This window comes from Syngnathoides biaculeatus, chromosome 2, assembly GCF_019802595.1.
Source record: "Syngnathoides biaculeatus isolate LvHL_M chromosome 2, ASM1980259v1, whole genome shotgun sequence".
Taxonomy (NCBI): Eukaryota; Metazoa; Chordata; class Actinopteri; order Syngnathiformes; family Syngnathidae; genus Syngnathoides; species Syngnathoides biaculeatus.
The window spans coordinates 37,626,403-37,654,063 of record NC_084641.1 but is presented as its reverse complement, the minus strand read 5'-3'; the positions used below and the strand labels follow the sequence as shown (position 1 = coordinate 37,654,063).

General features: G+C 43.3%; 1 protein-coding gene and 1 pseudogene across 2 annotated transcripts in view; one reads left to right on the top strand and one right to left on the bottom strand.

Annotated features, from left to right (window-relative positions):
* Positions 1-899: 899 nt before the first annotated feature.
* The window catches only part of LOC133491632 (interleukin-1 receptor accessory protein-like 1), a 301,815-nt gene continuing 275,053 nt past the window's right edge, over positions 900-27,661 (bottom strand). For both annotated transcript variants that reach the window (XM_061803009.1, XM_061803019.1), the window contains exons 8-12: positions 15,334-15,479; positions 13,689-13,835; positions 4,273-4,443; positions 3,086-3,130; positions 900-2,091 (exon numbers count right to left, since the gene is read on the bottom strand). In XM_061803009.1, the coding sequence (XP_061658993.1) occupies positions 1,364-2,091; positions 3,086-3,130; positions 4,273-4,443; positions 13,689-13,835; positions 15,334-15,479 (1,237 nt within the window). In that variant the 3' untranslated portion in view covers positions 900-1,363. The remainder of the gene's footprint in view (positions 2,092-3,085; positions 3,131-4,272; positions 4,444-13,688; positions 13,836-15,333; positions 15,480-27,661) is intronic.
* LOC133497348 (5S ribosomal RNA) lies at positions 13,175-13,293 on the top strand (annotated as a pseudogene).

Sequence of the window (27,661 nt, the reverse complement as noted above, 5' to 3'; positions counted from 1 at the left end):
TGGACAGACTCTCCCACCTCAACTGTAGATCTCTGCAGTTCATCCAGCGTGATCATGGGCCTCCTGGCCATCACTGATCAGTCTTATCCTTGTGTGCGATGAAAGAGGGACAGCCGGGTCTTGGTAGATTTGCAGTGGTCCAATACTCCTTCCATTTCAATACGATTGCTTGCACAGTGCTCCTTGAGATGTTTAAAGCTCGGGAAATATTTTTGTACCCAAATCTGCCTTGAAACTTCTCCACAACAGTATCTTGGACCTGCCTGGTGCGCTGCTTGGTCTTCATGATGTTCTCTGCACTTTAAACAGAACCCTGAGACTATCACAGAGCAGGTGCATTTATACAGAGACTTGATTACATAGAGGTGGATTCTATTTATCATCATTAGTGAACATTGGATCATTCAGAGATTCTCACTGAACGTCTGGAGTGAGTTTGCTGCACTGAAAGTCAAGGGGCCGAATGATATTGCACGCCCCACATTTCAGTTTTTTTTTTTTTTGTTAAAAAAGTACAAAATATCCATTACATTTTATTCCACTTCACGATTGTGTCCCACTTGTTGATTCTTAACAAAAAAATGAAAAATTTATATCTTTAGGAATGAAGCCTGAAATGGGGTGAAAGGTTGAAAAGTTCAAGGGAGCCGAATATTTTCACAAGGTACTGTAAGTGCCTGCATACACTTCAGTTTTATTTCACTTTGAGTTCAATGCCTTTAGGTTTACTCTTTAAGAACCAGGTACAATTTTCATTTTAACTTTTTAACATTTAATTTGAACCATTATTGAATTACTGTCTTTTGTTTTCTTGTGCAAACTGCACAATGTTACAAATACTTCTTAGGAATAAAACCTCTGTTTTGTTGAAGATGACCATAAGGGCCTCTACGTTTCTATATTTTAATGTTAGCCATGTATGTGGTAGCTGGAAAAGAACATATATATATATATATACATATATATATATATTTAGGTGGTGAGAACTATGGCTCTACAGAAACAAGCACAATTGGCTGCGATACGATATGACTGATGGATCATTTGACGACTTGTGTTTGTGGATCTGTCTGATAATAGCCGCTAACAAACTATCTTTATTCACACTGGTGAGAAAACCTCTGGGTCATGTAAATCCTGAGAATTCAACTAAATTCATTTTTTAAAACTCTAATTAGGGCTTGAAATTGAATGTGAAAAAAATTGCTTTTTTTTCTTTTTTGTTTTCGATCAAAGAGCAGAAAAATGAGTCAGTCATTTTTTTTGTATTTCCTTGACCAATTTGAAAAGGGAAAGAAGAAATTCTAAATGCGCTACAAAACCAATCCAACCCTGTCTCCTGGATCGGGATACCCTGTGTGTGTCACCAAATGACGCTGGATATGCTGGTCTCTCGGGGCAGAAGTGGCAGCATGGCATTATTGCCGTGGCCTTCCTCTAAACTCTGCTGCCGGGGCGACTTGGAATGTGGCCGCTGTCCGTTCAGGAACGTCATGGGGATGTTGCAGTACGTGTGCTGGTTTCTGATGGAGGACAGGTGCGGGAGGGTGCCCCTTGGTGCCAACTCATAGTCATAACTACGGTAGTAGTGTTTCTGTCTCATCTGGGTGTGGTACGAATTGTGGAAATTGGAGCGTAAGTCCGGGTGCGCAGTCGCCATTGCGGTGGAAGTGGCGGCCGCCATGGACATGGCCGATACCGCCTGGAGCTCACCGAAAGGCCCTTGCTCGCTCACGTCCAGTACTTGCTCGTGCGAGATGCTCAGTTGCTCAGTGCGCTTGAAGGGCATCTCGTAGATAAGCTGCTTCCAGAACTTGGAGTCCAGGTTGTTGCTGGCTGAGCCGCGCCACTTGATAACTGTCAATGTTTTAATGGTGTGTTTAAGGGCCTCTACCTCCTGGTAGTTCATGATGCCGTGCAGCTCGGCGCACTCAATAAGGATGACCTTGATCTCGCCCGTCACCAGCATGTTGCGCAGACGGGTCTCCAGCTCAAAGATGCTCCAGCCCCTCCGCACCACATAGCTGGGCGTCAAAACGATGATGAGACGCTTGCTCTGGTCCACGCAACGTGCAACATCCTCGATGTAAGCTGTGAGCACATACACAAAAACACACAATCCCTTAATGGAAGGCAGAGTTGTTTTGGAAATGCTATATGCATGCTCACTTTATGCTGGCATTTTAAGAACCTCATTTGCATTATTTCTTTCTGAAATGGTTTTTGGGGACGTAAATAAAATCACATTGATTAGACCCAGTATGATGGCATTTTTGCACATAATTACACATCCTAAACCTTGCACAGGGCTAGCGGGACTCAATTGGTTGGCCAACAATAAACCTAAAACACTTATGAAAAACAAAATAACAGGGACAACTCTGTCTACGTCACGTCTACAAAAATAAATTGGCGTTCTTGTAGCTACAGACGAATACTGCTATGAATCTTTCTCAGAATGTGTCACCCTGTCTCTTCTTCAACTGCACTTTGTAAATATCCGCTACTGTCTTCTGGCTCCTTGAGTTGGTTTCTTTTCACACTGTAGGAAAAAAAGTATAAGACAACCTAAAAGTGTACCACAGCCATGTTGTATAGGATGCAAAAATGTAAACTTGTAGAGTATTTGTTTGGGGGACCTGAGTCAAATAGTACTAATAAAAGGAACGTGGAGCCAAACTGGCCTTTGTTAGTAACTTAAGTAAATGATCCTGCTATGTGGTCCGCATGCTACAATAAATGCACAAAAATATGTTTTGTCAGTCAGCAGAATCCTCGGTTTCCAAACGCTTTTTTGTAATGTCACCATTACTTTGTTTAGAAAGAACCTGCATTAGTGTGACATTTTGCAAATGCATTGGCTTTCTTCACAAGAACCTGTATAACAGTGTTCCCTAAAAACCTCACAAAATGGAGTACATCAAGCTCGAAAACAAATAAGAGCTCACTCAAAACTGTCCCCGCTAAAGGGGTGACTTTGTCATGACAGTCTCTGCTAAGGAGTCGAATTTCTCATTCAGATTGTTCATCCAACATACGTGATCTTCCTGTGTCGACACAAAAAAGCTAAATGGAAAAAAAGTACCTCTAAGTAGTCTGGTGTCATCCTGGAAATGATCACTGGTGAAACCTAAACATAAATCATCCACATTGAAAAGGTAACAAATTTGCAGTCAACACAAACAACTCTCTCAATCAAGGGGCGTGTTCCAGCTTAATCTCCCTTTACCCGATGATAAGGCCTTAAATAGTTCCGAACAGTGTATTTTGTTTCATTATGGGATGTGTAGCATAGAAAAGCAGAGTGTCATGCATGTGAAGATACTGAAACTAATCTGACATATTTATCTTAAATATACAGTAATTATCCACTGTTTTATTGTTTAAACCATAAATATAACATAAATTAGTATCCCCAAAAAGTTCAAAATCATTTAATGTCTAACGGAATTTTTTTTTCTTTGAGACAGGGCTTTGGTGCCATCTTGTGGCCTTTTAGGGCACTTCAAGAAGAGCGCCCAAACAGGAAAAAGGTGATTTTTTTTTTGTGAAGATTGGAGGATATGTTCAGGAAAAAGAATTAGCGACGAGATGAATTCACAAATAGCCTCAGGATTATCATAAAATATCTTTTTATCCAAATGCCGCACAGAAGCAAGTTACCCAACTCCTTACATTTATATGCTACTTTCCCCATATGAGAATAGAGACAGAACCTGCGCAATTGGGGATGGCGCTGAGTGTAGGATAACAGGTGGATGGCAAGTATAATGATGAGGACATCATTGACACATCGAGTGTGAAATGGTGGTGGCGGTCCTTGAGCTTTAGATGAGGCTCTTCCAGAGGAATGGGTCAAAACATGCACATTCACAAAGAGTTTTTGGGTTGCGCAACATGCAGTGAGTAAGAACTGGATTGGGGCCATGGAAGGTGTGCAATTTGGAGTTCAAATACATTTCTTGGTAAAACTCTTCTGAAGTCAAAAGCAACAAAATGAAAAACACAAAACTCACATATATACTTACAGTTTCTTTGCTGAACTTTTCGAATAAACAATGTTTGCTTGTACAACTTTGGAACCAAAGAGCCTTCCATGGTCTCTATCCACTTGAGCTGAAGTCTGACAATACATTTGCTGAGCCACTTTTGCTACAATAAAGTATCACAAAAAAAACAAACAAAAAAACACCAGCACGGCACCACTGCAGACAACAGTGACACGACTTTAAGCCACACGACGTGACACAATGCTACAAAGAGAACGCTTACTTCCTGTGGGGATCAAGTCCCTGTCTGGAATGAAGAGTTTATACCCGTAATGCTTCTCCAGCACGTCGGGCAAGATCTCCAGGGCAAAGCGCTCCTCTTCTCGAGTCTCCTGGCTCCATTGGTCTGGGTCTACTTTTGTGTAGGACAGGTAGGCATCATAGTCTTTGTTCTCTGTAAGAACACATGCACATGCAAAACTGTCACGGCCTTTTTCATAAATCTCCCCTTACAAACCGCTTGTACACACTCACCCATTTTGACACAACAGTGCAAAAGCCAACAAAGCGGAACATTCCCATCAATAGAAAGTTAGATGGGTGTGATTACAATTTCAATATTGTTTGCATATTAACATAATTGGCTTATTCATTTTGAAGTCACTATTACAATATCAATAAAAATACCAATACGCTTGCTAAAAATTGTGTTCTATGTAGACGCTAAGTCATCCAGGCCATGGTAATCCATAAATCTTGAAGTATGGTCATTGGGCATTTATCCATCCATTATCCCAGCTGCTTATCCTCACGAGGGTCACGGGAGTGTTGGAGCCTAGCAATTTTCAGGCAATAGGTGGGGTAAACCCTAAACCTGTTGCCAACCAATCGCAGGGTACAAAGAAACAAACAACCATTTACAATCACAATAACACCTATGGACAATTTAGAGTCTTCAATCAACCAATCATTGGGGAGAACATGCGAACACCACACAGGCGGGGCTGGGCCTAAAGGGACATTGAAAAAAAAAAAACCTGGTTTCTCAGTGTAATGAGAAACTTTCTCATTGTAACAAATAAGTTTCCCGTTGTAATAAGTAACTAGTCCATTGCTTGTGTGCATGTGTAAAAGACCCTTGTTCCTTATTCAGGAATATACTGCTAGCAGGTAAATAAAATACGACTACCTGAACGCAGGATGCTACTGTGAGCAGGTGAATAAGCTACGACTCATTGGTAGCCGTATTTTGATACTCTCATTGGAATGAGTAACTTACTCAGGAGTTACAATGAGTAACTTACAAGTCACTCATTACAATGAGAAAATCACTCATTGTAATTTGAGTAATTGAGTAACTTACTCAATACAATGAGAAACCAGTTTGTTTGTTTTTTGTTTTTTTTTTCAATGTACCTTTTTTTTCCTCAATGTCCCCTTAGGGGCTCTGTAATTTTTTCATGCCAGTCCAAAAATGGTCTGTACTGTATTGGAGCAGTCCCAAAATGTATTTTAGATTGATATACTATACATTTACATAGTTATATTTAATATTTTAGCCATCCAATCAAATTCCTTCCACAGTTGAGACCCCATCCCATGATGACAAACAGAGCAAACAAAGATCTTCCCAGGTATTATCATCCAGTATCACTTTGGTGCGGGCAGCGAGGGATCGATTCTGCGATGGTGTCGATATCTGCCCTGCAACTGACTGCCGACCAGTTTAGGGTGTAGTCTGCATTTCGCCCAATGTTAGCTGGGATAGACAGCGGCTCTGCCACGACCCATGGGAGGATAAGTGGCTTGAACAATGGATGGATGAATTTTGTATGTTTTGAGTCCCTGACACACAAAGACAAAGACACTAATTTCCCCCACCTTAATTTCACCACGATTTTAAATCTAATAAATAAAATGCTTTCCTATATTTGACATTGGCAGCCATGTTGGCATATTATCCACACGGAATCTTCATTTGTTGTCACAAAATAAAAAATTCTCTTGTTATAAGGTGATCCACCCCACATTCTCCATCCACGGCATAGCATTGCTTCTCAGCCCTTAATTACTTTGCAATTACAGAGATTATGTTTTTACAGAGTAAAGTCAGACATCAATTAAGCTTGTTCTGCAGGACAGGAAATAAAATGTCTCAACAATACATTTACAATACTCTAGATCTTCACTGAATTTACCCACATGCTATCATAAAGGGAATATGCAATTATGAAAATTACACAACTTCTATTGAGTTACAATACAATTAAGTTAAATCATAACTGGCCCGATAATTAAATGTCCAATGATGACACAAGATGGAAAGGAAAGTGAAGAGGAATTGAACCAATTCTAAAAAAAAAAAAAAAAAAAAAAAAAAAAAACAAGAGTCCACATCCTAAGGTTTTTAGGATGTTACTGCATTACTTGTTAATTTTCTGAGTGCTTGTCACAGACGTGGTCATTCCCTCTGCAGCCTCCCCACCTCTCCCGTGTCTGTTAATTATGCCATGCATATATACAGTACCTCCTGTCTTATCCTCTTCGTTGCCAGTTTGTTTTATCTCGTCACATTCCAGCATATCTCGTTCTACGTTGTTCATTCATAGGGAGCTAACCCAGTTTTGTTTTTTTTATCTTGCTTTTTGCCTCACATTTTGGCTACTGTCACCTTTTTGGAATGCCTAACTGTGTACCGACGGCCTGAAATTAAACTTCTCTTTTTTAACTGACCTTGTTTTGAGGTCGTGCATTTGAGTCCTCTCCTGCATACGGCTCGTGACAGAATGAACTGGCCAGAACATGGACCCAGCAAACTCTGACCCGGTGCGTGAAGCTCTTCAAGCGCAGGGATGATGCATCGCGCAGCTGGAGGAACAACTTGCTGCTTAAGGAACTATGGGAGCAGCAGACCACTATTATGGAACAGGTGGCCTCACGGTTTGGCAAACTCCTCAATATGATTCAGAAGAAGGAAATAGCCATCACAGCCTGCCACCTCTGCTCCTGTCTACCCACTGCTCTCTCGCACGGAGAGGTCCTCGGGAAACTCTGGGAATATCAAGCTGGTCATCATGCAGTGCAAACTCCATTTCGAGCTCCCAGAATCTGCCTTCCCCACTGAGTGGGCAAAAATAACTTTCGTCATATCTCAACTGACCGGCTGTGCGGAGGCGTGGGCTATTGTCGAGTGGAGCCACGACTGGGTCACATGTCATTCATGGACATTGTTTGTGAAAACTCAGGAGCAGATTTTTCATTATTCTAACCCAGAGCATGAGGGCTCCTTAATCACATTACAACAAGGCAAGCACAGGGCGCCAGATTACGCAATTGAATTTCAACAACGTGGAACAACATTGCTCTTTTTGATTGATTTTTTTCAAGGGCTATCCACCCGGCGTCACAGATCATTTGGTCCCATTTGACCTTCCGACAAACTTGGACACGCTCATTGCCTTCACCATCAAGCTCAACAAAGGGGAGAATGAGCTTCGGGGACCAGCAAGACACCTGTTGCCAGTTTCGATCCACTGGCCTGCGCCACTACAGCAGAACCCATGCAGCTGGGCAGGATCCATCTCTCCCCTGAGGTACATCAACGCCGGCTGAGGGAACGATCGTGGCGAGCAGTTGGGTCATTTTCTGAGTAACTGTCAAGTCAAAGCAACTGTGGCTATCAACATTGGCAACGGAATTGGATTCCAATAAGAAATATCTATTCATGCTCCTCCTGAAGTTGCATTATCGTCACTGGATCAAGAAGTTGAAACAACAGTTTTCAATTATTCTGGCTCTGACGTTAACCTGCTAAACACTCCTCGTTAGGCGCATGCACCTTAGAATCTTCAAAATCAAATGTCAACGTAACATCTACAGTGCAGACAGCAGATTTTAAGTCAACGTTACTCATTGCACCCTACCACTCACTCTTACATTTCCTTATCCCAACTCAGAACATATTAGTTTTAATGTTTTTGATGGCATGAGTTATGATTTGATGTTAGGTAACCCTTGGTTGAGGTTCCATAAACCTCACATTGACTGATATTCTGGGCATATTAAGTCATGAGGCAGAAACTGCGCCCAAGGGACCAGGTATTACTAATGGATAAGTCGCTAAGGAGATTCCGCAAAGCCCATCTGGGGAACCTTTTGGGTGCCCACCTCTTACCATGATTTCAAAGACAGGTTCTTTAAGTCCAAGGCCAAATCTGCTCCCGCTCCCTGTCCGCTGCGGCAGGTCCCCATGCCTGCTCCTTTTCCGGCAATGCCTGGCCCACAGCGCCCACCTCTTGGCCCTATTCTGGCGGTGCGTGGCCTGCGGTGGCCACCTTCTTCCTTTTACACCTGTTCTGGTGGCGCTCGACCAATGCCCCCCAGCTGCTTCTGTTTCGGCGCCATTCAACAGGGTGCTACCTGGCCCTGTTGCGTTGCTCCTGCGTTACCTTTGTGTTTGTCTTCATGGATGTCCAACTGGTTGGCCCCGCTAAGACTCTGGTGCTCGAATTCCTGCCCGACTTCCTAAACTGTCCAGCCAAGCACATCACTTTGGGTAGCCTGAACGGCCGCCGGACTGGCCCTGGACTCTCCTTGCCGGTCAAATTTTCACAAAAGCCAACTTACTACACATGATCCCTTATCCTTTTTCATACATTGTCTGGATTAACATGTAGAAAAGTTTTCATCATCTTAGAAGGCTTGTTTGTTCAACATTTGTTTGAGCATCAGATGAATGACTTTGAATGCATTCAACACTAGTTCAGAATAAGTTGCAATGACATGTTAAAAAAAACATTAGTTTGAATAGATGTAAAATATTGAGGCATACTGAGCGACGTATTCAGTGGTGCCTTTGATTCCCTGCTCTGTTATGACACCTTTGATTTTGGTGGAACATTTTTAACTTTTATGTCTGATAAACATTAAATGCAGCCCTATGGGGGCACAAACCAGTGCAATCTGTAGGCCGGTCCCAAGCCCGGATAAATGCAGAGGGTTGCGTCAGGAAGGGCATCCGGCGTAAAAACTGTGCCAAACAAATATGTGCGTTCATCTAAAGAATCCCATACCGGATCGGTCGTGGCCCGGGTTAACAACGCCCGCCCCCGGCACTGCTAACCTACAGGGCGTCGGTGGAAATTCAGCTACTGTGGGTCGAAGACAAAGAAGAGGAGGAAACCGGATCCAGCGTCAGAAGAAAAAGAGGAATGCACAGAGCCTACAACTGAGTGTAGGGACTTTGAATGTTGGGACTATGACAGGAAAAGCACAGGAGTTGGTTGACATGATGATTAGGAGAAAGGTTGATATTCTGTGCATCCAAGAGAGCAGGTGGAAAGGTAGTAAGGCTAGAAGTTTGGGAGCAGGGTTTAAATTATTCTACCACGGAGTAGATGGGAAGAGAAATGGAGTAGGGGTTATTTTAAAGGAAGAGCTGGCTAAGAATGTCTTGGAGGTAAAAAGAGTATCAGATCGAGTGATGAGACTAAAATTTGAAATTGAGGGTGTTATGTATAATGTGGTTAGCGGCTATGCACCACAGGTAGGATGTGACCTAGAGTTGAAAGAGAAATTCTGGAAGGAACTAGATGAAGTAGTTCTGAGCATCCCAGACAGCGAGAGAGTTGTGATTGGTGCAGATTGTAATGGACATATTGGTAAAGGAAACAGGGGCGATGAAGAAGTGATGGGTAAGTACGGCATTCAGGAAAGGAACTTTGAAGGGCAGATGGTGGTGGACTTTGCAAAAAGGATGGAGATGGCTGTAGTGAACACTTATTTCCAGAAGAGGGAGGAACATATAGTGACCTACAAGAGCGGAGGTAGAACCACGCAGGTAGATTATATTTTGTGCAGACGATGTAATCTGAAGGAGGTTACTGACTGTAAAGTAGTGGTAGGGGAGAGTGTAGCTCGACAGCATAGGATGGTAGTATGTAGGATGATTCTGGTGGTGGGTAGGAAGATTAAGAAGACAAAGGTAGAGCAGAGAACCATGTGGTGGAAGCTGAGAAAGGAAGAATGTCGTGCGGCCTTCCGGAAAGAGGTGAGACAGGCTCTCGATGGACAACCGAAGCTCCCGGAAGACTGGACGACGACAGCCAAGGTGATCAGAGAGACAGGCAGGAGAGTACTTGGTGTGTCATCTGGTAGGAAAGGGGAGAAGGAGACTTGGTGGTGGAACCCCAAAATACAGGGAGTCATAGAAGGAAAGAGATTAGCGAAGAAGAAGTGGGATACTGAGAGGACTGAGGAGAGGCGAAAGGAGTACATCGAGATGCGACATACGGCAAAGGTAGAGGTGGCAAAGGCTAAACAAGAGGCATATGAAGACATGTACACCAGGTTGGACACGAAAGAAGGAGAAAAGGATCTCTACAGGTTGGTCAGACAGAGGGATAGAGATGGGAAGGATGTGCAGCAGGTAAGGGTGATTAAGGATAGAGATGGAAATGTGTTGACTGGTGCCGGTAGTGTACTAAATAGATGGAAAGAATACTTTGAGAAGTTGATGAATGAAGAAAATGAGAGAGAAGGAAGAGTTGAAGAGGCAAGAGTGAAGGACCAGGAAGTGGAAATGATTACTAAGGGGGAAGTCAGAAAGGCACTACAAAGGATGAAAAATGGAAAGGCAGTTGGTCCTGATGACATACCGGTAGAGGTATGGAAGCAATTTGGAGAGATGGCTGTGGAGTTTTTGACCAACTTATTCAACAGAATACTAGCGGGCGAAAAGATGCCTGAAGAATGGAGGAAAAGTGTTCTAGTTCCCATTTTTAAGAACAAAGGGGATGTTCAGAGCTGTGGGAACTATAGAGGAATAAAGTTGATGAGCCACACAATGAAGTTATGGGAAAGAGTAGTGGAGGCTAGACTCAGGACAGAAGTAAGTATCTGCGAGCAACAGTATGGTTTCATGCCTAGAAAGAGTACCACAGATGCATTATTTGCCTTGAGGATGCTCGTGGAAAAGTACAGAGAAGGTCAGAAGGAGCTACATTGTGTCTTTGTGGATCTAGAGAAAGCCTATGACAGAGTACCAAGAGAGGAACTGTGGTACTGCATGCGTAAGTCTGGTGTGGCAGAGAAGTATGTTAAAATAGTACAGGACATGTATGATGGCAGCAGAACAATGGTGAGGTGTGCCTTAGGTGTGACAGAGGAATTTAAGGTGGAGGTGGGACTGCATCAGGGATCAGCTCTGAGCCCCTTCCTGTTTGCAGTGGTAATGGATAGGCTGACAGATGAGGTTAGACTGGAATCCCCTTGGACCATGATGTTCGCAGATGATATTGTCATATGCAGTGAAAGCAGGGAGCACGCAGAGGAACAATTGGAAAGATGGAGACATGCACTGGAAAGGAGAGGAATGAAGATTAGCCGAAGTAAAACAGAATATATGTGCGTGAATGAGAAAAGTAGAGGGGGAAGAGTGAGGCTACAGGGAGAAGAGATAGCGAGGGTGGACGACTTCAAATACTTGGGGTCAACAATACAGAGCAATGGAGAGTGTGGTCAGGAAGTGAAGAAACGGGTCCAAGCAGGTTGGAACAGCTGGCGAAAGGTGTCTGGTGTGTTATGTGACAGAAGAGTGTCTGCTAGGATGAAGGGCAAAGTTTACAAAACAGTGGTGAGGCCGGCCATGATGTACGGATTAGAGACGGTGGCACTGAAGAAACAACAGGAAGCTGAACTGGAGGTGGCAGAAATGAAGATGTTGAGGTTCTCGCTCGGAGTGACCAGGTTGGATAGGATTAGAAATGAGCTCATTAGAGGGACAGCCAAAGCTGGATGTTTTGGAGACAAGATTCGAGAGAGCAGACTTCGATGGTTTGGACATGTTCAGAGGCGAGTGAGTGAGTATATTGGTAGAAGGATGCTGAGGATGGAGCTCCCAGGCAAAAGGGCGAGAGGAAGACCAAAGAGAAGGTTTATGGATGTGGTGAGGGAAGACATGAGGGCAGTTGGGGTTCGAGAGGAAGATGCAGGAGATAGGCTAAGATGGCAAAAGATGACACGCTGTGGCGACCCCTAACGGGACAAGCCGAAAGGAAAAGAAGAAGATGTCTGATAAACATTAACTTATTCATTGAGCACATCATGCAGCCACGTGGAGAAATTCTTGCCACAGCTCAACCCTCTCATCCACTCACTGTTCAAACTTGATTAATAAATTAAGAAATGTTTACTCAAAATGTCACTCAAAATGTAACTCACTATTGTGGCATTACGATGACTGTAGTTGTTGCAGGCCTAATAATGGCAACCCTCTGCTTTAGTAAAACAAAAACAAAAAAACTCCAAGCTGGTAGCAGTATATGTTTGAAGCGGATAACCTCTTGAGAGAAGTGAAAAACGTCCATTGGCGGTGGAAAGAGAACGTACAAAAACTTGATGAGGTTTCACCTTCACAGGGTGCTTGACTAAGTACAGCCTCTGCAGTGCGTAAGACAAAACATGCTTAAGTCTATGGGAAAATGCACGCAGCATGTGCACAGGGCCAGATTTAACAGGGAGCCCCCACAATTTAGGGTTGCTCCACCTAGAAAGCATATTTGGCATGAGGGTCCATAGATGAGGATGCTTGCAGTCATACTCTCGCATTGAACAATACATTGCCTGTACACATTAAGAATAAAATAGGCATGTTTTGCCCAAGTATCTGCTTCACAACAGCTGTGCGTCTTCAGATGATGCTGAGGACCTACATACTGTAGGACACATTAGTATGAAACTGGCACTCACTGCATTCAAGATTGTTAGGTTCGAGCGTGTGGGGGTGCTTTATATACATGTATACGGCTAGCCCGCGGTTACGGAGAAAATTCCTGAACTCTCAGTGGTGAGCGTCAGCTGAGGCGGAGGGATTATATGTACTGCTTCTCCAGGCTCCATGAAGTTTAACAGACACTAAGCAGATTTAACTCTCTGAATACACACACTACTGTTTGATGACTACCAAAACTACGGGATTAACACCAATCAGAAAGCATATGCAATCAACAGATACAATAATGTCACAAAAGGTTTACATTTTTTTCCAATAACATATATGATACCATGCTTTCTCTTAAGGTTTGTGGTATGCACACATACTGTCACTCCTCTGATTTCCCAAGTGACACTACCCCTAACCTGCTTTTGCTGCTGTGTGTGTGGAATGACTATAATGAATACTTCCTGCTTACGGCCATGGTACCCTGAGAATGCCCGATCTCGTCAGATCTCGAAAGCTAAGCGGGTTTGGCCCTGGTTAGTACTTGGATGGGATACCGCCTGGGAATACCAGGTGCTGTAAGCTTCTCTCCCTGCCTAAATGCAGAGGGGTTCTGCCAGGAAGGGCATCTGGCGTAAAAACTGTGTCAAACAAATATGCGTTTATCGAAGATGTGGCGACCTCTAACGGGACAAGGCAAAATGAAAAGAAGAAGATACTGATTAGGTTCTAAATTTAGTGAAAAATGTCTGGGCTGAGGGATGTGTCATGCGGTGGGAGCGAAGGGCAAAATCACTGCAGATGTGACGATGGACTCATCAAATCAATGTCGTCATTGAAGAAAATCCACAGAACCCGAGTGACGCTGGTTCAGTGTTCACTGTGGAGAACAGCAACAACCGAGAGATTGTGTCCAGATAGTTTGAACTGACACAAGTATATGTGCTGTGGAAGTAGCCTTAGAAAGAGTTCCCTCTTACCTCCATCTAAATCGTCACTCCCGAAGTGGTTCCTGTAGAAGAGCATGAGCTCAATTCGATAGCACTTGTACACTGTCACCAGGCAGATTAGCAGCATCAGAATGGCCCCCAGACCACTGGCCAGTTCCACTTTGTACATGAGCTCAGCTGAGAGGGCAGATGCAGAGAGACATATCCATTTTGTGTCTGTTACCATTTGGTTCTGAAATGCTGAATTGAAAGCAAAGCATGCAGTGGAGCCGGCTCAGTGGTAGATCGCCCTAAATTTAAAAGGGAGCGGGCAGGGGTTGGCATAGCCTAAATTAGAACAAGTATGATCTTCAGTACCTGAACACCTCCCGGCCCAGGACACATCACACTGATGTAAACACAGTGATTCTTGTAAACAACAGCTATGACTGAAACACCAGTGAAGATAAGTACTGTGTGTATTTCGGTGTGTTCGTGTGAGGTAAAGTGATGCTCCGAGCTGTTGAGATCCAAGCATCTTACTCTCACCCCATCCTCAGTGGAAGCTGCATGCAAGGAATTGTGTAGATTTTTTAGTGTACATTTTTGGTCTTTGGGGAGGGGCTTACCATTTGAAATGCTCCTGCCCTCCCACTTGACAAACTACTAATTCCGATGAAGGGAACAAACGACCGTATTAAAAACATGCACGAGGCCAATCTTTCCTCCCTACTATCACATATTAAGACAAATGATCTCCTAACGAGGAACAGGTTAGATTGTAAATGCAGCAGCGGCCGCTTGACCTCGTTTTTGTTTTGTGTATCCGTCACTCTCAGAGGAGACCGAGTTGCTTGAACGCTAAGTGTAAGTGCAGTACAGATGCACGAATACACTCTGCAATTTATTTTCACACTCAAATCTCATCCACCGCCAAGATTCCAGAGCTTAGGTGTGGAAAGGCAAAGGTTCTTTCTTCAATGTACTAAAAAGCAGCTTGCTCTGCATACAGATGCAAATAACTAAATTACAAGGTATGAGACTCCATACCTCATATGCCTGCGAAAAAGCCCATTATTTTATTTGTTAATTTATCTTGGAGGCAATGGAGTGGAACTTATTGCCAAAACTTGGAGTAAATCTGAGAGCTCTAATGAAGAGGAATGGATGACTGGATTATTTTTGTATTATTAATCATCTACATCATGTAAATGTATGCAATTATTACTGTGGAAATTCAAGGTGACACCATCATATAATTTACTAACTATACAGGTAATGTTTTAAAAAGTGTTTAACATTCTCATGTGAGATTTATGTTACAAAGGTGAGTCACTTATCATAACTGTTTCATTTAATTCCATTCATCTGTTGTTAATGTCGACATAATGGATTTAAGCACTTTTTTTTAAGAGATGGAGACTTGTGTGGTGTAACTTTCTCTACAAGTGCTTCTTCTTCTGTAAACGAATACTTCCTGAGTTGAAGTGGATGAACAGCCAATCAATAATAAAGTCCCGCTTCACCCTCCTCGAGGCTACGAACAACTAGTCAATTTTTTTGTACTTGCTGAATTGCTTGCAACACATTCACTTTGTTGTCAGAAACAAGGCCTGTGGTATTTGCCACCTCCAAAGCTTCAGAGAAGCCACAGCTTCAAATCAAGGCCTTCAAATCTGGACTTAAAAATCTCTACCTTTCTTGGTGATCTGGATGTTTGCATGTCGCCGACCATTGCCATTTTCCACGTAGCAGGTGTAGTTTCCCAGGTCACTCTCCTCCAGGGAATCAATGTTAAGTGAGATGGAAACTTCCTGCTCACCCAAGTGCTCTCGGACTGTCCTGGGGCAGAGCAGAGAGCGGAATGTAGGGTCAGATAGATGAAGGCCTTTCAATATCATGTGAACACATGAAAGTTTGATTTCCTATTCTCACCATTAAGCATAGCACAGAGAAAGATGACAATGCCTGACGTGACACATAAATGCAATTGTTCCCCCTTTGTGTGTTTGAAATGCAACACGGCAGATGGAGCAACACTGGATGATATCTTGGCTGTGTGTGACAGCAGAATCAAAGTACAACACGACGATTGTGAAGGTTAACTCAAGGAAGGATTTCTAGCACATTTGTTAATTTGATTTTTGCACAAAATAAAAACTTACAAAGTTTGTTTCCCACTGTGACAGGCAGTCGAAAATGACATTCACAGTTGTCAGTGATGAGATGTGATGAAGCTGAAGAACAAGCCTTTGTATAGCTGATAACACCCTGTTTAACTGTCTGGATGCCTTTTATATTTTTATTCAATACTTGCTGCTTAGTGACAGTTGTAAATTACCAGAACATCTTTGGAAAATAATAACTCCACATTGTAGGATGTCAAAAAAGTAATAACCAGAGTATTGGGTCTTTAATAAAATATAGATTTTCGTTCAGCTCCCAAATTTTTTTCGTTGAGAAAAGGTATTCTGTGAGTGTATCTTAAAATCAATAAATCATGATCATTGTGTTTTGCTGTGACACATTTTGCAGTATTGTTTTCAAACGCCTACACTAGCTGTTTACACCTGTCACTCAACATCTACTAACAGTTGAGATGTGCACCTCCAGGACAATTGGTTGCAGCAGCTTTCCAGCCACTGACATTGTGATTGTCCAATTAGAAGACAGCCTGGACCAGTAATGCCACAAAGTACTGAACCCCTATGTTCTTGGCATAACTTTAATGATGGGTGAGGGATTGCTGGTATGAGCTGTGACCTCCATAGGAAACACTCATGACATTGATAAAATACCAACAGGTGGTGATATAGAAATCTCAACATTGTGGAGTAAACCTTCTCCCATCTTCTTTCCTTATTGCTTCCTCACAATCTGTTTTGCGATAATCTCTGGTCGGCTTTGTTATCTTCAGTCTTGTTGCAGTTACCGTGAAGGGAGTATCTTAGCTACTTTACTGATTAAACTTTACCAATGAGGTACTCACATGATTTCAAAAGCAAGTTATATTACAAGTAAATTTATTAGTTGCGTTCACCAGTTGGGAACAACAACACCTCAAAGTAAAAATGGCAACTGGCTCTGCAAATACTATCCTTGAAGTGCATTTCCAACATCATCATTTAAGAATAAAGTGTTTTATTAAATGGCACCATGGTGGCACAGTTGTAGAGCATTGGCCTCATAGTTCTGAGGACCGGGTTTCAAATCCCGGCCTTGCCTGTGTGGAGCTTGCATGTTCTCCCTGTGCCTGTGTGGGTTTTCTCCAGGCACTCGGGTTTTCTTCCCACATTCCAAAAACATGCATTCATGGGAGACTCTAAATTGCCCCTAGGTGTGATTGTGAGTGTGGCTGTTTATCTCTATGTGCCCTACGATTGGCTGGCAACAAGTTCAGGGTGTACCCTGGTTCTTACTCCTGAAGCATCGCCCACAGGACTCCCCAGGGGACACGGTCAAACACCGTCTCCAAGTCCATAAAGCACTTGTAGACTGGTTGGGCGGACTCCTGTGTCCCTGAAGACCCTACTAAGGGGTATAGAGTTGGTACAGTGTTCCAGAGCCCCAAGCCCCCCCCCAAAAAACCGAAGAAAAAAACCAAAACACAGTGCTCCTCCTGAATCACAATCAGAATCAGCTTTATTGGCCAAGTGTGTAAAAACACACAAGGATTTTTTCTTCGGCAGTAGGTGCTGCCCTGGTACAACATACAGAACAAGAACAACAAAGCAAAAAAAAAAAAAAAAAAATCAAAGAACAAGAGACATTTATATTTATAGAAACTATTCCATAAAAGAGTCATGCAAGATGTAAAATCGTCTTCATCTAGAACAGGTAAGAGATAAGTGTGTTGACGTCCCACATTGTATAAAGCTTGTACAGAGTGTCTTTACCCGTACGTGGTTCCTGTTATAGTGCAATGACAATTGTGCAAAGGGAGCAGTTTAAAGTGACGAATCGTGCGATAGTCTACAAAACATATTACTAACACTAATATTGATTAGACCAGCAGGATGTGAGTGAGCATCCTAATAGTAGCACAACGGATAAATGGTACATTTGCTGATCAAGAATTTAATGACTTATTTGCCAGAGGGGAAAAAAACTGTTCAAACGCATGCTAGTTTTGACTTGCGTTGATCTGTAGCTCTTTCCCGAAGGGCTGAGCTGGAAGAGCTGGTGGCCAGGATATGGAGAATCCAAAAGGATCCTGCCTGCTTTGGACCTAGTTAGCGTTCTATGTAAGTTCTCAATAGTGGGTAGAGTCATGCTGATAATCCGTTCAGTTGTTTTGATTGTCTGTTGTAATTCGAGTTTGTCCTTTTTTTTGGTGGCCCAAAACAAGAGTGTGATGGAGGTACACAGTACTGATTGGATAACTGCTGTGTAGAACTGTCTCAGCAGCTCATGTGACAAGCCGTGCTTCCTCAGAAGCTGCAAGAAATACATAATTTGCTGGGCTTTTTTGAGGATGGAGTTGATGTTAGTCTCACACTGCAGGTTCTTTAAGATTGTAATTTCCAAGAACTTGAAGGTCTCGACAGTTGACACAAGGCAGTTGGACAGTGTCAGGGGCAGTTGTGGGTAAGGATGCCTACTGAAGTCCATAATCATCTCTACACTCTTTAGAGTGTTCAACACTAGGTTGTGTTGACCACACCAAAGCTCCAGTCTCGCCACTTCCTGTCGATATGCAGACTTGTCACCGTCTTTGATTAGGCCAATCTTAGGAGGGAGGCTGAGGAGTGTGATCCCCATGTAGTTGAAATACACCCTCCACCACCACCCAGTCGGCCAATCCATAGGCACTGTCCCCGATAATCATGGGATATTGCAGAGGTGTTTAAATCAGGACAGCCCCACAACATCCAGAACTTTTGGAACTTGGAACAAATCTCAACTATCCCTGGGGCCTTGGCACCCACGAACTTTTAATCCACTTCAGTGAACCAAACCCTAGATATCGGAGAGCCTGCCTCAAAGACCATAGACTCTGCTTCCTCATAAGAAGGTGTATTGGTGGAATTGAGGTATTTGAATCATTCTCCCCACCAACACTAAATGTCCCGAGTCTGGTTCAGCAGTGCCCCTGCTCAAATACAGGTTGATGGCGGACTGCTTCCCCCTCTTGAGCTGCTGGATGGTGGACCAGAATTTCCTCACTTGGAAGTTGTTCTCCATGACCTCAGCGAACTCATTCCAACCACCAAAACTGTCCACTTGGTCAGCTGGTGCCCATCAGCTGCCTCAGGAGTACCCCAGGTCAAAAGGCAGAGCAAAGGAAATTTATTTGGATATCACATTTCATACACAAGGTAACACAATGGGCTTTTCATGATCAAAAGTATGAAAATACAAAAATAAAAACATTTAAAAATAAAAAGTGGGCGGCTCGGTGGCATTGGCCTCACAGTATAAGGTCCAGGGCTCAATCCCGACCCCGCCTCTGTGGAGTTTGCCTGTTCTCCCCATGCCTGTGTGGGTTTTCTCTAGGCACCCCGGTTTCCTCCCAAATCCCAAAAATGTGCAACATTATTTGGACACTCTAAATTGCTCCTAGGTGTGATTGTAAGTGCAAGTGTTGTCTGTCTCCATGTGCCACACAATGGGCTGGGAACCACTTTAGGCTGTACCCCACCTCCTGCCCGATGACAACTGGGACCCGCAAGGGTTACAGGAGAGCTGGAAGCAATGGTGGCACAGAACATGTGGGAGGAAACAACTCCGACTCAATCACACCCGCCTCTCTTGGGACCTGGATGAAGTTCTGCTGTAGGTGGCAGATGAAACTCCTTCTGACAGGGGATTCTGCTAAGGATTCCCAGAAGACCCTCAAAATATGTTTCGGTCTACCAGGTCAGACCGGCATCTTCCCCCACCATTGGAGCCAACTTATAAGTCTGATCATGTAAGCACAAAGCAATCATTGCAATGTGACCTAGGGGGTCCTAGTGCTAAGTGTACATTTATGCTTAAAGAAGGTGCTTGTAATGAACAATCCGTGGTGAGCACAGAAGTCCAATAACATAACCACTTAGGTTCCAAAGGAGGGGAGGGTCCTCCAAATCACGCACCTGTCAGGCCCACATGAGCATTGAAGTCCCCTAGTAGAACAATGGCGTCCCCAGCGGGATTGTTCTCTAGCACTCCCTTCATAGGACTCCCAAAAAGGTGGGTACTCTAAACTGCTATGTGGTGCATAGAGACGAAATACCACCTGAAAGTGGCAGGAGGCTACCCTCTCGTAGACCAGTAAATACCAATGTAAAGGCGCCAAGCCGAGGGGCAATAAGGATACCCACACTTGCTTATTACATTTCACCGTTGGCAACTCCAGAATGGAAGAGAGTCCCACCCAGCTCAAACTATGTTTGGAGGCGCGCCGTATTTGGAAGTTCTCAACCTCACACACTAGCTCACGTTCACTCCTTTGCAAATAGGTGACCCTACCGGATGGATAAAACCCAGACAACTTAGTTCTTAGGATAATTGGGACACACCAATCCCTGTGTACTTGCTGGTTTGGTGTACTTTGAGGTTCTTAAATTAGAAGCAGAAGTTTATATTTTCTCGTTAATGCATTCTCACGTATGGTCGCCATTGTTTTGGAATATACAGCATATCACAAAAGTGAGCTATTTTATCAAAATTAGAACCAGAATCAGCTTTAATGGCCAAGTATGTAACAACACAAGGAATTTGTCTCCGGGAGTCAGTGTCGCCCTGGTACGACATTCAAACATTTATAATACCTATTGATGAGACAAAACAGAAGAAATTACACTTTGCTAAAAAGTTCCATAACTGGCAACAAAAGCGAGTATATACCCATGTGAAAATATTACATTTTCACCAGTTAGAAATTTTACAAATGCTCAGCATTATATCCAAAGGTTGTCTTTGGAAAATAGATGTATGAGCAGTGTTTGGCACGTTACTTTGAAAAATTAATTAGTTATAGTTACGTGTTACTTCTTCCAAAAAGCAACCGTTACTAATTGAGTTACTCTATTGTAAAAGTAACTAGTTACCAGCAAAAGTAACTACTGTGTTACATCCCCCAACACACACACACACACACACACATGCACACACACACCCACACCCACACACACACACACACACACACACACACTCACACACACACACACGCACGCACGCACGCACGCACACACACACACACACACACACACACACACATACACACACACAAGCCAGATGCATAGAGCAGGACAGCAAAAAACAGGTACCTGCACAGGGGTTTGAATTTATTGCAACTCATGTTTACGTTGAAGTGAAAAGGTTAATGGATTTATTAAATCCAACTCTTTGCATGCATGGGTTCCTCTCTCCAAACATCCACCCACCTAATCCAGTCATCGCAACCTTTTTGCCCTTAAACCAATGGTTGTATCGAAGGAGAAGCAGCTTCTCAAACTTGACGTCAGAGAGTCTGTTTTCTTTGGTGTGAAGACCAGCTTCCCCACACTTGACATGCATTTTTACCTTACACCTCAATGAGGTTAAAGTAGTGTCTGAATCTCCATTTGGCCAATGCCGTCTTCCCACTGGACTCTGCATGAGTTCTCCAAACTCGTCATCTCTTGCTATGTGCTGTCAACACCCGCCCACATAATTTGTCTGATTGGTCGAAGATGTAATCTTACAATACCTTATCCAATCATTGCTTAGGCGATTATCTCCCCCTCCCCTCCCTTGTCACTCTGCAACACTCACATGCACAAGACAAGACACACACTTGCGTCTAAGTCATGCATCTGTATGTGCGAAGTCGGTTGACGGCCTTTATGTTTTTTATTGGGCAGCTTCAGTAATGTGCAGTAATGGGTGTTGATAATGGTAACGGTGTTTTACTGGCAGTCAGAGTAATTAGTTAAATCACCAGTTACTGAAAAAAGTAATGGCTCTTAGTAACGCTGGTTATTTGAATGCCATTATTCCCATCACTGTGTATGAGTGAAGCCATTGCTAAAGAGGTTGAAGGGGTTGGGCCTCAGCCTATAAGTTCTCAGACCATTTGGAATACACAGCATCAAATTGATCTGCACGGCTGTTGTCCCAGATGTAAGGTTCTTCTGATGCACAGGAAAAGCCTGCAGATTGTTTCCTTAAGACAATCAGACTAAATTCATGGATTACTGGAACCTTATAAAGGGAGTTCTCTGGTTACGAATGAGTTCCTTTCCTGTGCTGGTAATGTAACTCGAATTTCGTTGTTAATTGGATTTCACCATTAAGATCCGAATTTATGTCAAATTATAAGAAAACAAATACACTAAAATAAAAAAAACTAAGATGCTGTACTTACCATTACTGCTGAGAAGTGGATGGAGAAGAGGAAGGGGAGGTTGTGCTTAGCTACTGCAAAGGAACCTGTTCCTCAATCCATCTTGACAAGTGTCAAAGAATGTTGTTTTGTGATCACTGTATCCAGAATAGGAAAGGAACCATGCACATGCACTAAAATATGGGCTCTCTCTTTAATAACTGTCACCATGGTCGACTGACTGAAACCTCGGTCTTTACCGATGTCTCTCAGTGTCTCTCTTTCCTCTCTTTATGATCTTGAGTTTTATTTCCATGGTAATGGGTTTTTTTTTGGCTGCAAATGCATTGCTAAAAAACACAGCTTTTTCTTCTGGGCCATAATGTCTCTCGGTGCACAAACAGGGATGAACACTATGCACATTAGCTAGACAAAATTGTGGACGGGGGACAGGTTTGTAAAGTCGAAACATTTTAGGTCGAGACCTTTTTAACCTGTATTGCTCTCTATTAAGACAAAGATAAACTTATTTGGTTCAAATAATGTCTAGCGTGTGTGAAGAGTGTTTTTCCGAAAGTCAAACATGGTGAAGGGAGTGTCATGTCTCGGTCTGCGTGAGTGCTGCCAGCAACTACAGTTAAACAATGCTAACTTGAATTATCCAGGATTGAAACAAGATAACAACCCCAACCAGCGACCAGTCCCTTGCTAAAAAAGCTGAGTTTAAAATTGGTGGGCTGGGCAAGCATGTCTGCAGACCTTAACCCTATTGGTCATCTGTGGGGCACCTTCAAACAGAAGGTGGATGAGCACAAGATCTCTATCTACCTGCTCTGTGATGTCTTCACGGTGGAGTCATATATGATTCCAGTGAAAACCATGGAAGTTCATGTGATCTCCATGCCCAAGAGCAGGGGTGTCCAAACTTTTTGCAAAGAGGGCCAGATTTGGTAAGGTGAAAATGTGTGGGGGCCGACTATTTAGCCTGACATTCTTTGAACCATTAACATTAAATACAAATTAACTTTTTGGGATTTTTTTAATTAAAAATGGCATACTTTTACTTTTACATTTTTTTTTTACATTTAGGTTTTTACCGAAATCACAAACCACAAAAAATTAAGAAAACTATAAAGGATATCTAAGTTCATGTGAAACATTACATATTATTCACTATTACTATTACTATTACACACGGACTCTTGTGAAACAGCTTTGCTGTGCCGTTAAAACAGCTTCCAGTTGCTTCACTTTTTCATCGCGTTTGTTCCCAGTTAGCTTGTCGTAGCTAGCATGTTTCGTCTGGTAGTGCCTCTTGATGTTGAATTCCTTGAAAACAGCCACAGTCTCTTATCAAATTAGGCAGACACAGTTGTTTCGTATTTCAGTGAAAAAATACTCAAATTTCCACTTGTCCTGGAAGCGGCGGCCCTCGCGGTCAACTTTCCTTTTTTTGTTTACAGACGCCATGTTAGAAATGGGCTGGGCTGAATCGATCACGCAAGGTCAAGGGTCAGGGCGGCCAGAGTGCGGCTACAGGGCTACTGCCATCTTCTGGTGAAATGAAAAATATGAAAAATAGCTTTTTGTACACATGTATTTTATACTGTGGTCAACAGTGCTGGCGGGCCGCATATTATTGATTTCATGATAGAGGCCGCGGGCCGGTAAAAATTTGTCCACGGGCCGCAATTGGCCCGGGGGCCGGACTTTGGACATGTCTGCCCAAGAGGGTTAAAATAGTGTTGAACATAATAGTGGACAAACGAAATCCTGGAATCCATCCATCTATTTTCTCAGCCGCTTCTCCTCACGAGGATTGCGGGAATGCTGGAGCCTATCCCAGCTTTCAACGGGCAGGAGGTAGGGTACATCCTTAACTGTGCCAGCCAATCGCAGGGCACATCGAGACAAACAGCTGGACTCACAATCACACCGAGGGGCAATTTAAAGTGTACACTTAATGTTGCATGTTTTTGTGATGTGGGAGGAAACTGGAGTGCACTGAAAAAACCACACAGGCACGGGGAGAACATAAAAACTCCACACAGGGAGGCCTGGGATTGAATCCAGCTCCTCAGAACTGTGACGCCGACGCTTTCCAGCTGCTCCACCGCGTCGTCCCCGAAATACTGAAATTTCAGGCGCAATTCCGCCATTTTCACTCAGGGGTGGATTAATTTTTTTTCCAGGAATTTTGACATTGATGATTGCGTGCTGTTATTTTGAGGAGACAGCTATCCAAGTTGTACACTGACAACTTTACATTGCAGCAACGTGTAATTTTTTCTGTGATGTCCCTTGAAAAGACAAAACAATTTTACCAAACTGTGAAGTGTCACTTTTATAAAATATTGTGGACATGTTGAGAAAGACATCACTAAGATACCCAATTTGAGATGAAAAGCTAAATGGTGGTGTGTGCACACACAACACCTCCTCTTTCTCCATATACAATGGTGTTTTCGCATTTCTTCTGTATGTGAACCGACTGTCTGTATGTCCCAGTCGTGCACTCACACCCGATTGCACACATACTCCAAAGCGTTTCTGCTTGAGATTCCCATGCAACTGCAGTCTGCTCCAGAAGCCAGCGCATTCTCAGACCCTCACTCCTGCACCCAGCACACAGTGGAAGTGCCAAGGGCTGAACAGAACGAAGCAGAAGCGGGACAAATGCTAAGGAGTTCAAGATCGATTAGCAACTAGCCTGCATTGGGCAGCTCTCCCTTCCATCACCCTGACAAATTTACACTCACTGGACAACAAAATTGACTATATTCGTTTACTCTGCACAACTACAAAAAGCACTGTCTCTTTGCTTTTGTGGAAACATGGCTTAATGATAGTATTTTGGAGCGTGTAATTCAGGTAGGTCGGCTAACATACTACTTAGAAGACAGAGCGCTCATCAAGGGAGGGAAGACTTGCAATGGGGGACTTTGTGTTTACATCAGCGATGCCTGGTGTCATAACACTGCAGTAGTTTGTAAAGACTGTTCATCGCTGCTAGACTTGAAGATCGTCAAGTGCTGGCCTTTTTACCTGCCAAGGAAATTTACTGCTGTTCTTTAGGCAGCCATCTCTAGCCCTCCCAGCTCACTTAACAACAGGAGTGAAGCACTGTACAAACTTCACCGGCTCATTTTTGAACAACAGACATTACACCCTGAAAGCGTTCCTCATCCTGGCTGGGATTTTCAATGGACAATAACAAACCATGATAACCCCAAGACCACGTTTCCACGACTTCATGGACATGTTAAATTTCCTGCAATTTCCTCTTTTCAGGGGACAACATCCTGGACTGTTCCCATGCCCTGATAAATGCAGAGTGTTGCGTCAGGAAGGGGATCTGGTATAAAACTGTCCCAAACATGTATGAGCGTTCATCAAATAAATTCCATAACGCATAGGTTGTGGCCTAGGCTAACTACGTCCCCCCCGTTGGCACTGTTAATCTACAAGGCATAGGTAGAAATTCAGATAATGTTGGTCGAAGACAAAAAAGAGGAGGAAAGCGGCTTATTTGGCAGAAGAAGAAGAGGAATGCACAGACCCTACAGCTGTGTGTAGGGACTTTGAATGTTGGGACTATGACAGGAAAAGCTCTGGAGTTAGTTGACATGATGATTAGGAGAAAGGTTGATATATTGTGCATTCAAGAGAGCAAGTGGAAAGGGAGTAAGGCTAGAAGTTTAGTTTTAGGGTTTAAATTATTTTTATCATGGAGTAGATGGTAGGTAATAAGGATTATTTTAATGGAAGAGCTGGCTAAGAGGATATGACATCGAGTTGAAAGAGAAATTCTCGAAGGAATTAGATGAAGGAGTTATGAGAATCCCAGACAGAGAGTTGTGATTGGTGCATATTTCAATGAACATGTTCGGGAAGGAAACAGGGGCGATGAAAAAGTGATGGGTGAGTACAGCATCCAGCAAAGGAACTTTGAGAGTCAGATGGTGGTGGACTTTGCGAAAAGGATGAACTTAGCAGTGGTGAACATCTATTTACAGGAGAGACAGGAACATAGTGACCTACAAGAGCAGAGGTAGAAGCACGCATGTGGATTATATTTTGTGAAGACGATGTAATTTGAATGAGGTTACTGACTGTAGTGGTGGGGTAGACTGTAGCTCGACAGCCTAGGGTGGTGGTGTGTAGGATGACTCTGGTAGCAGGTATGAAGATTAAGAGTACAAAAGGTAGAAGAGAGAATAAGGAGGTGAAAGTTGAGAAAGGAAGAATATTGTGTGGCCTTTCGGAAAGTGGTGGGACAGACTCAAGATGGACAGGAAGAGCTCCCAGAAGACTGGAATACTACTGCCAAGGTATTCAGAGAGGCAGGCAGGAGAGTACTTGGGGTGTCTTCTGGTAGGGAAGGGGAGAAGGAGACTTGGTGGTGGAAACCCAAAATACAGTAAGTCATAAATGAAAAAAGATTAGCGAACAAGAAGTGGGACACGGAGAGGACTGAGGACAGGCGAAAGGAATACATTGAGATGTGATGTAGGGCAAAGGTAAAGGTAGAAAAGGCTAAACAAGAGGCACATGACGACATGTACACCAGGTTGGATACGAAAGAAAGAGAAAAGGATCTCTAGAGGTTGGCCAGACAGAGTGAGAGGGATGGGAAGGATTGCAGCAAGTAGAAGGTGATTAAGGATAGGGATAGAAATAGGTTGACTGATGAAAGTGTTGTGCTAAGTAGGTGGGAAGAGTATTTAGAGAAATTAATGAATGAATGAAGAAAATGGGAGAGAAGGAAGAGTAAAAGAGGCAAGTGTGAATGACCAGGAAGTGGCATTGATTAGTAAGGGGGAAGTTAGAAAGGCACTGAACAGGATGAAAAATGTAAAGACAGTTAGTCCTGATGACATACCAGTGGAGGTACGCAAGCAATTTGGTGAGGTGGCTGTGGAGTTTTTGACCAACTTATTCAGTAGAATACTAGCGGGAGAGAAGATGCCAGAAGAATGGAGGAAAGGTGTGCTAGTCCCCATTTTTAAGAACAAAGGTGATGTTCAGAACTGTGGAAACTACAGAGGAATAAAAATGATGAGCCACACAATGAAGTTATGGGAAAGAGTAGTGGAGGTTAGACTCAGGACAGAAGTAAGTATCTGCGGGCAAGAGTATGGTTTTATGCCTAGAGTACCACAGATGCATTATTTGCCTTGAGGATGCTCTTAGAAAAGAACAGAGAAGTTCAGAAGGAGTTACATTGTGTCTTTGTAGACCTATAGAAAGCCTATGACAGAGTACCAAGAGAGGAACTGTGGTACTGCGCAAGACTGGTGTGGTGGAGTAATACGTTAGAATAGTACAGGACATGTATGAGGGCAGCAGAAAAGCAGTGAGATGTGCCAGAAGAATTTAAGGTGGAGGTGGGACTGCATCAGGGATCAGCTCTGAGCCCCTTCCTGTTTGCAGTGGTAATGGATAGGCTGACAGATGAGGTTAGACTGGAATCCCCTTGGACCATGATGTTCGCAGATGATATTGTGATATGCAATGAAAGCAGGGAGCATGCAGAGGAACAATTAGAAAGATGAAGACATGCACTGGAAAGGAGAGGAATGAAGATTAGCTGAAGTAAAACAATATATGTGCATGAATGAGAGGGGCGGAGGGGGAAGAGTGAAGTTCCAGGGTGAAGAGATAGCGAAGGTAGACGACTTCAAATACTTGGGGTCAACAATACAGAGCAATATTGAGTGCAGTAAGGAAGTGA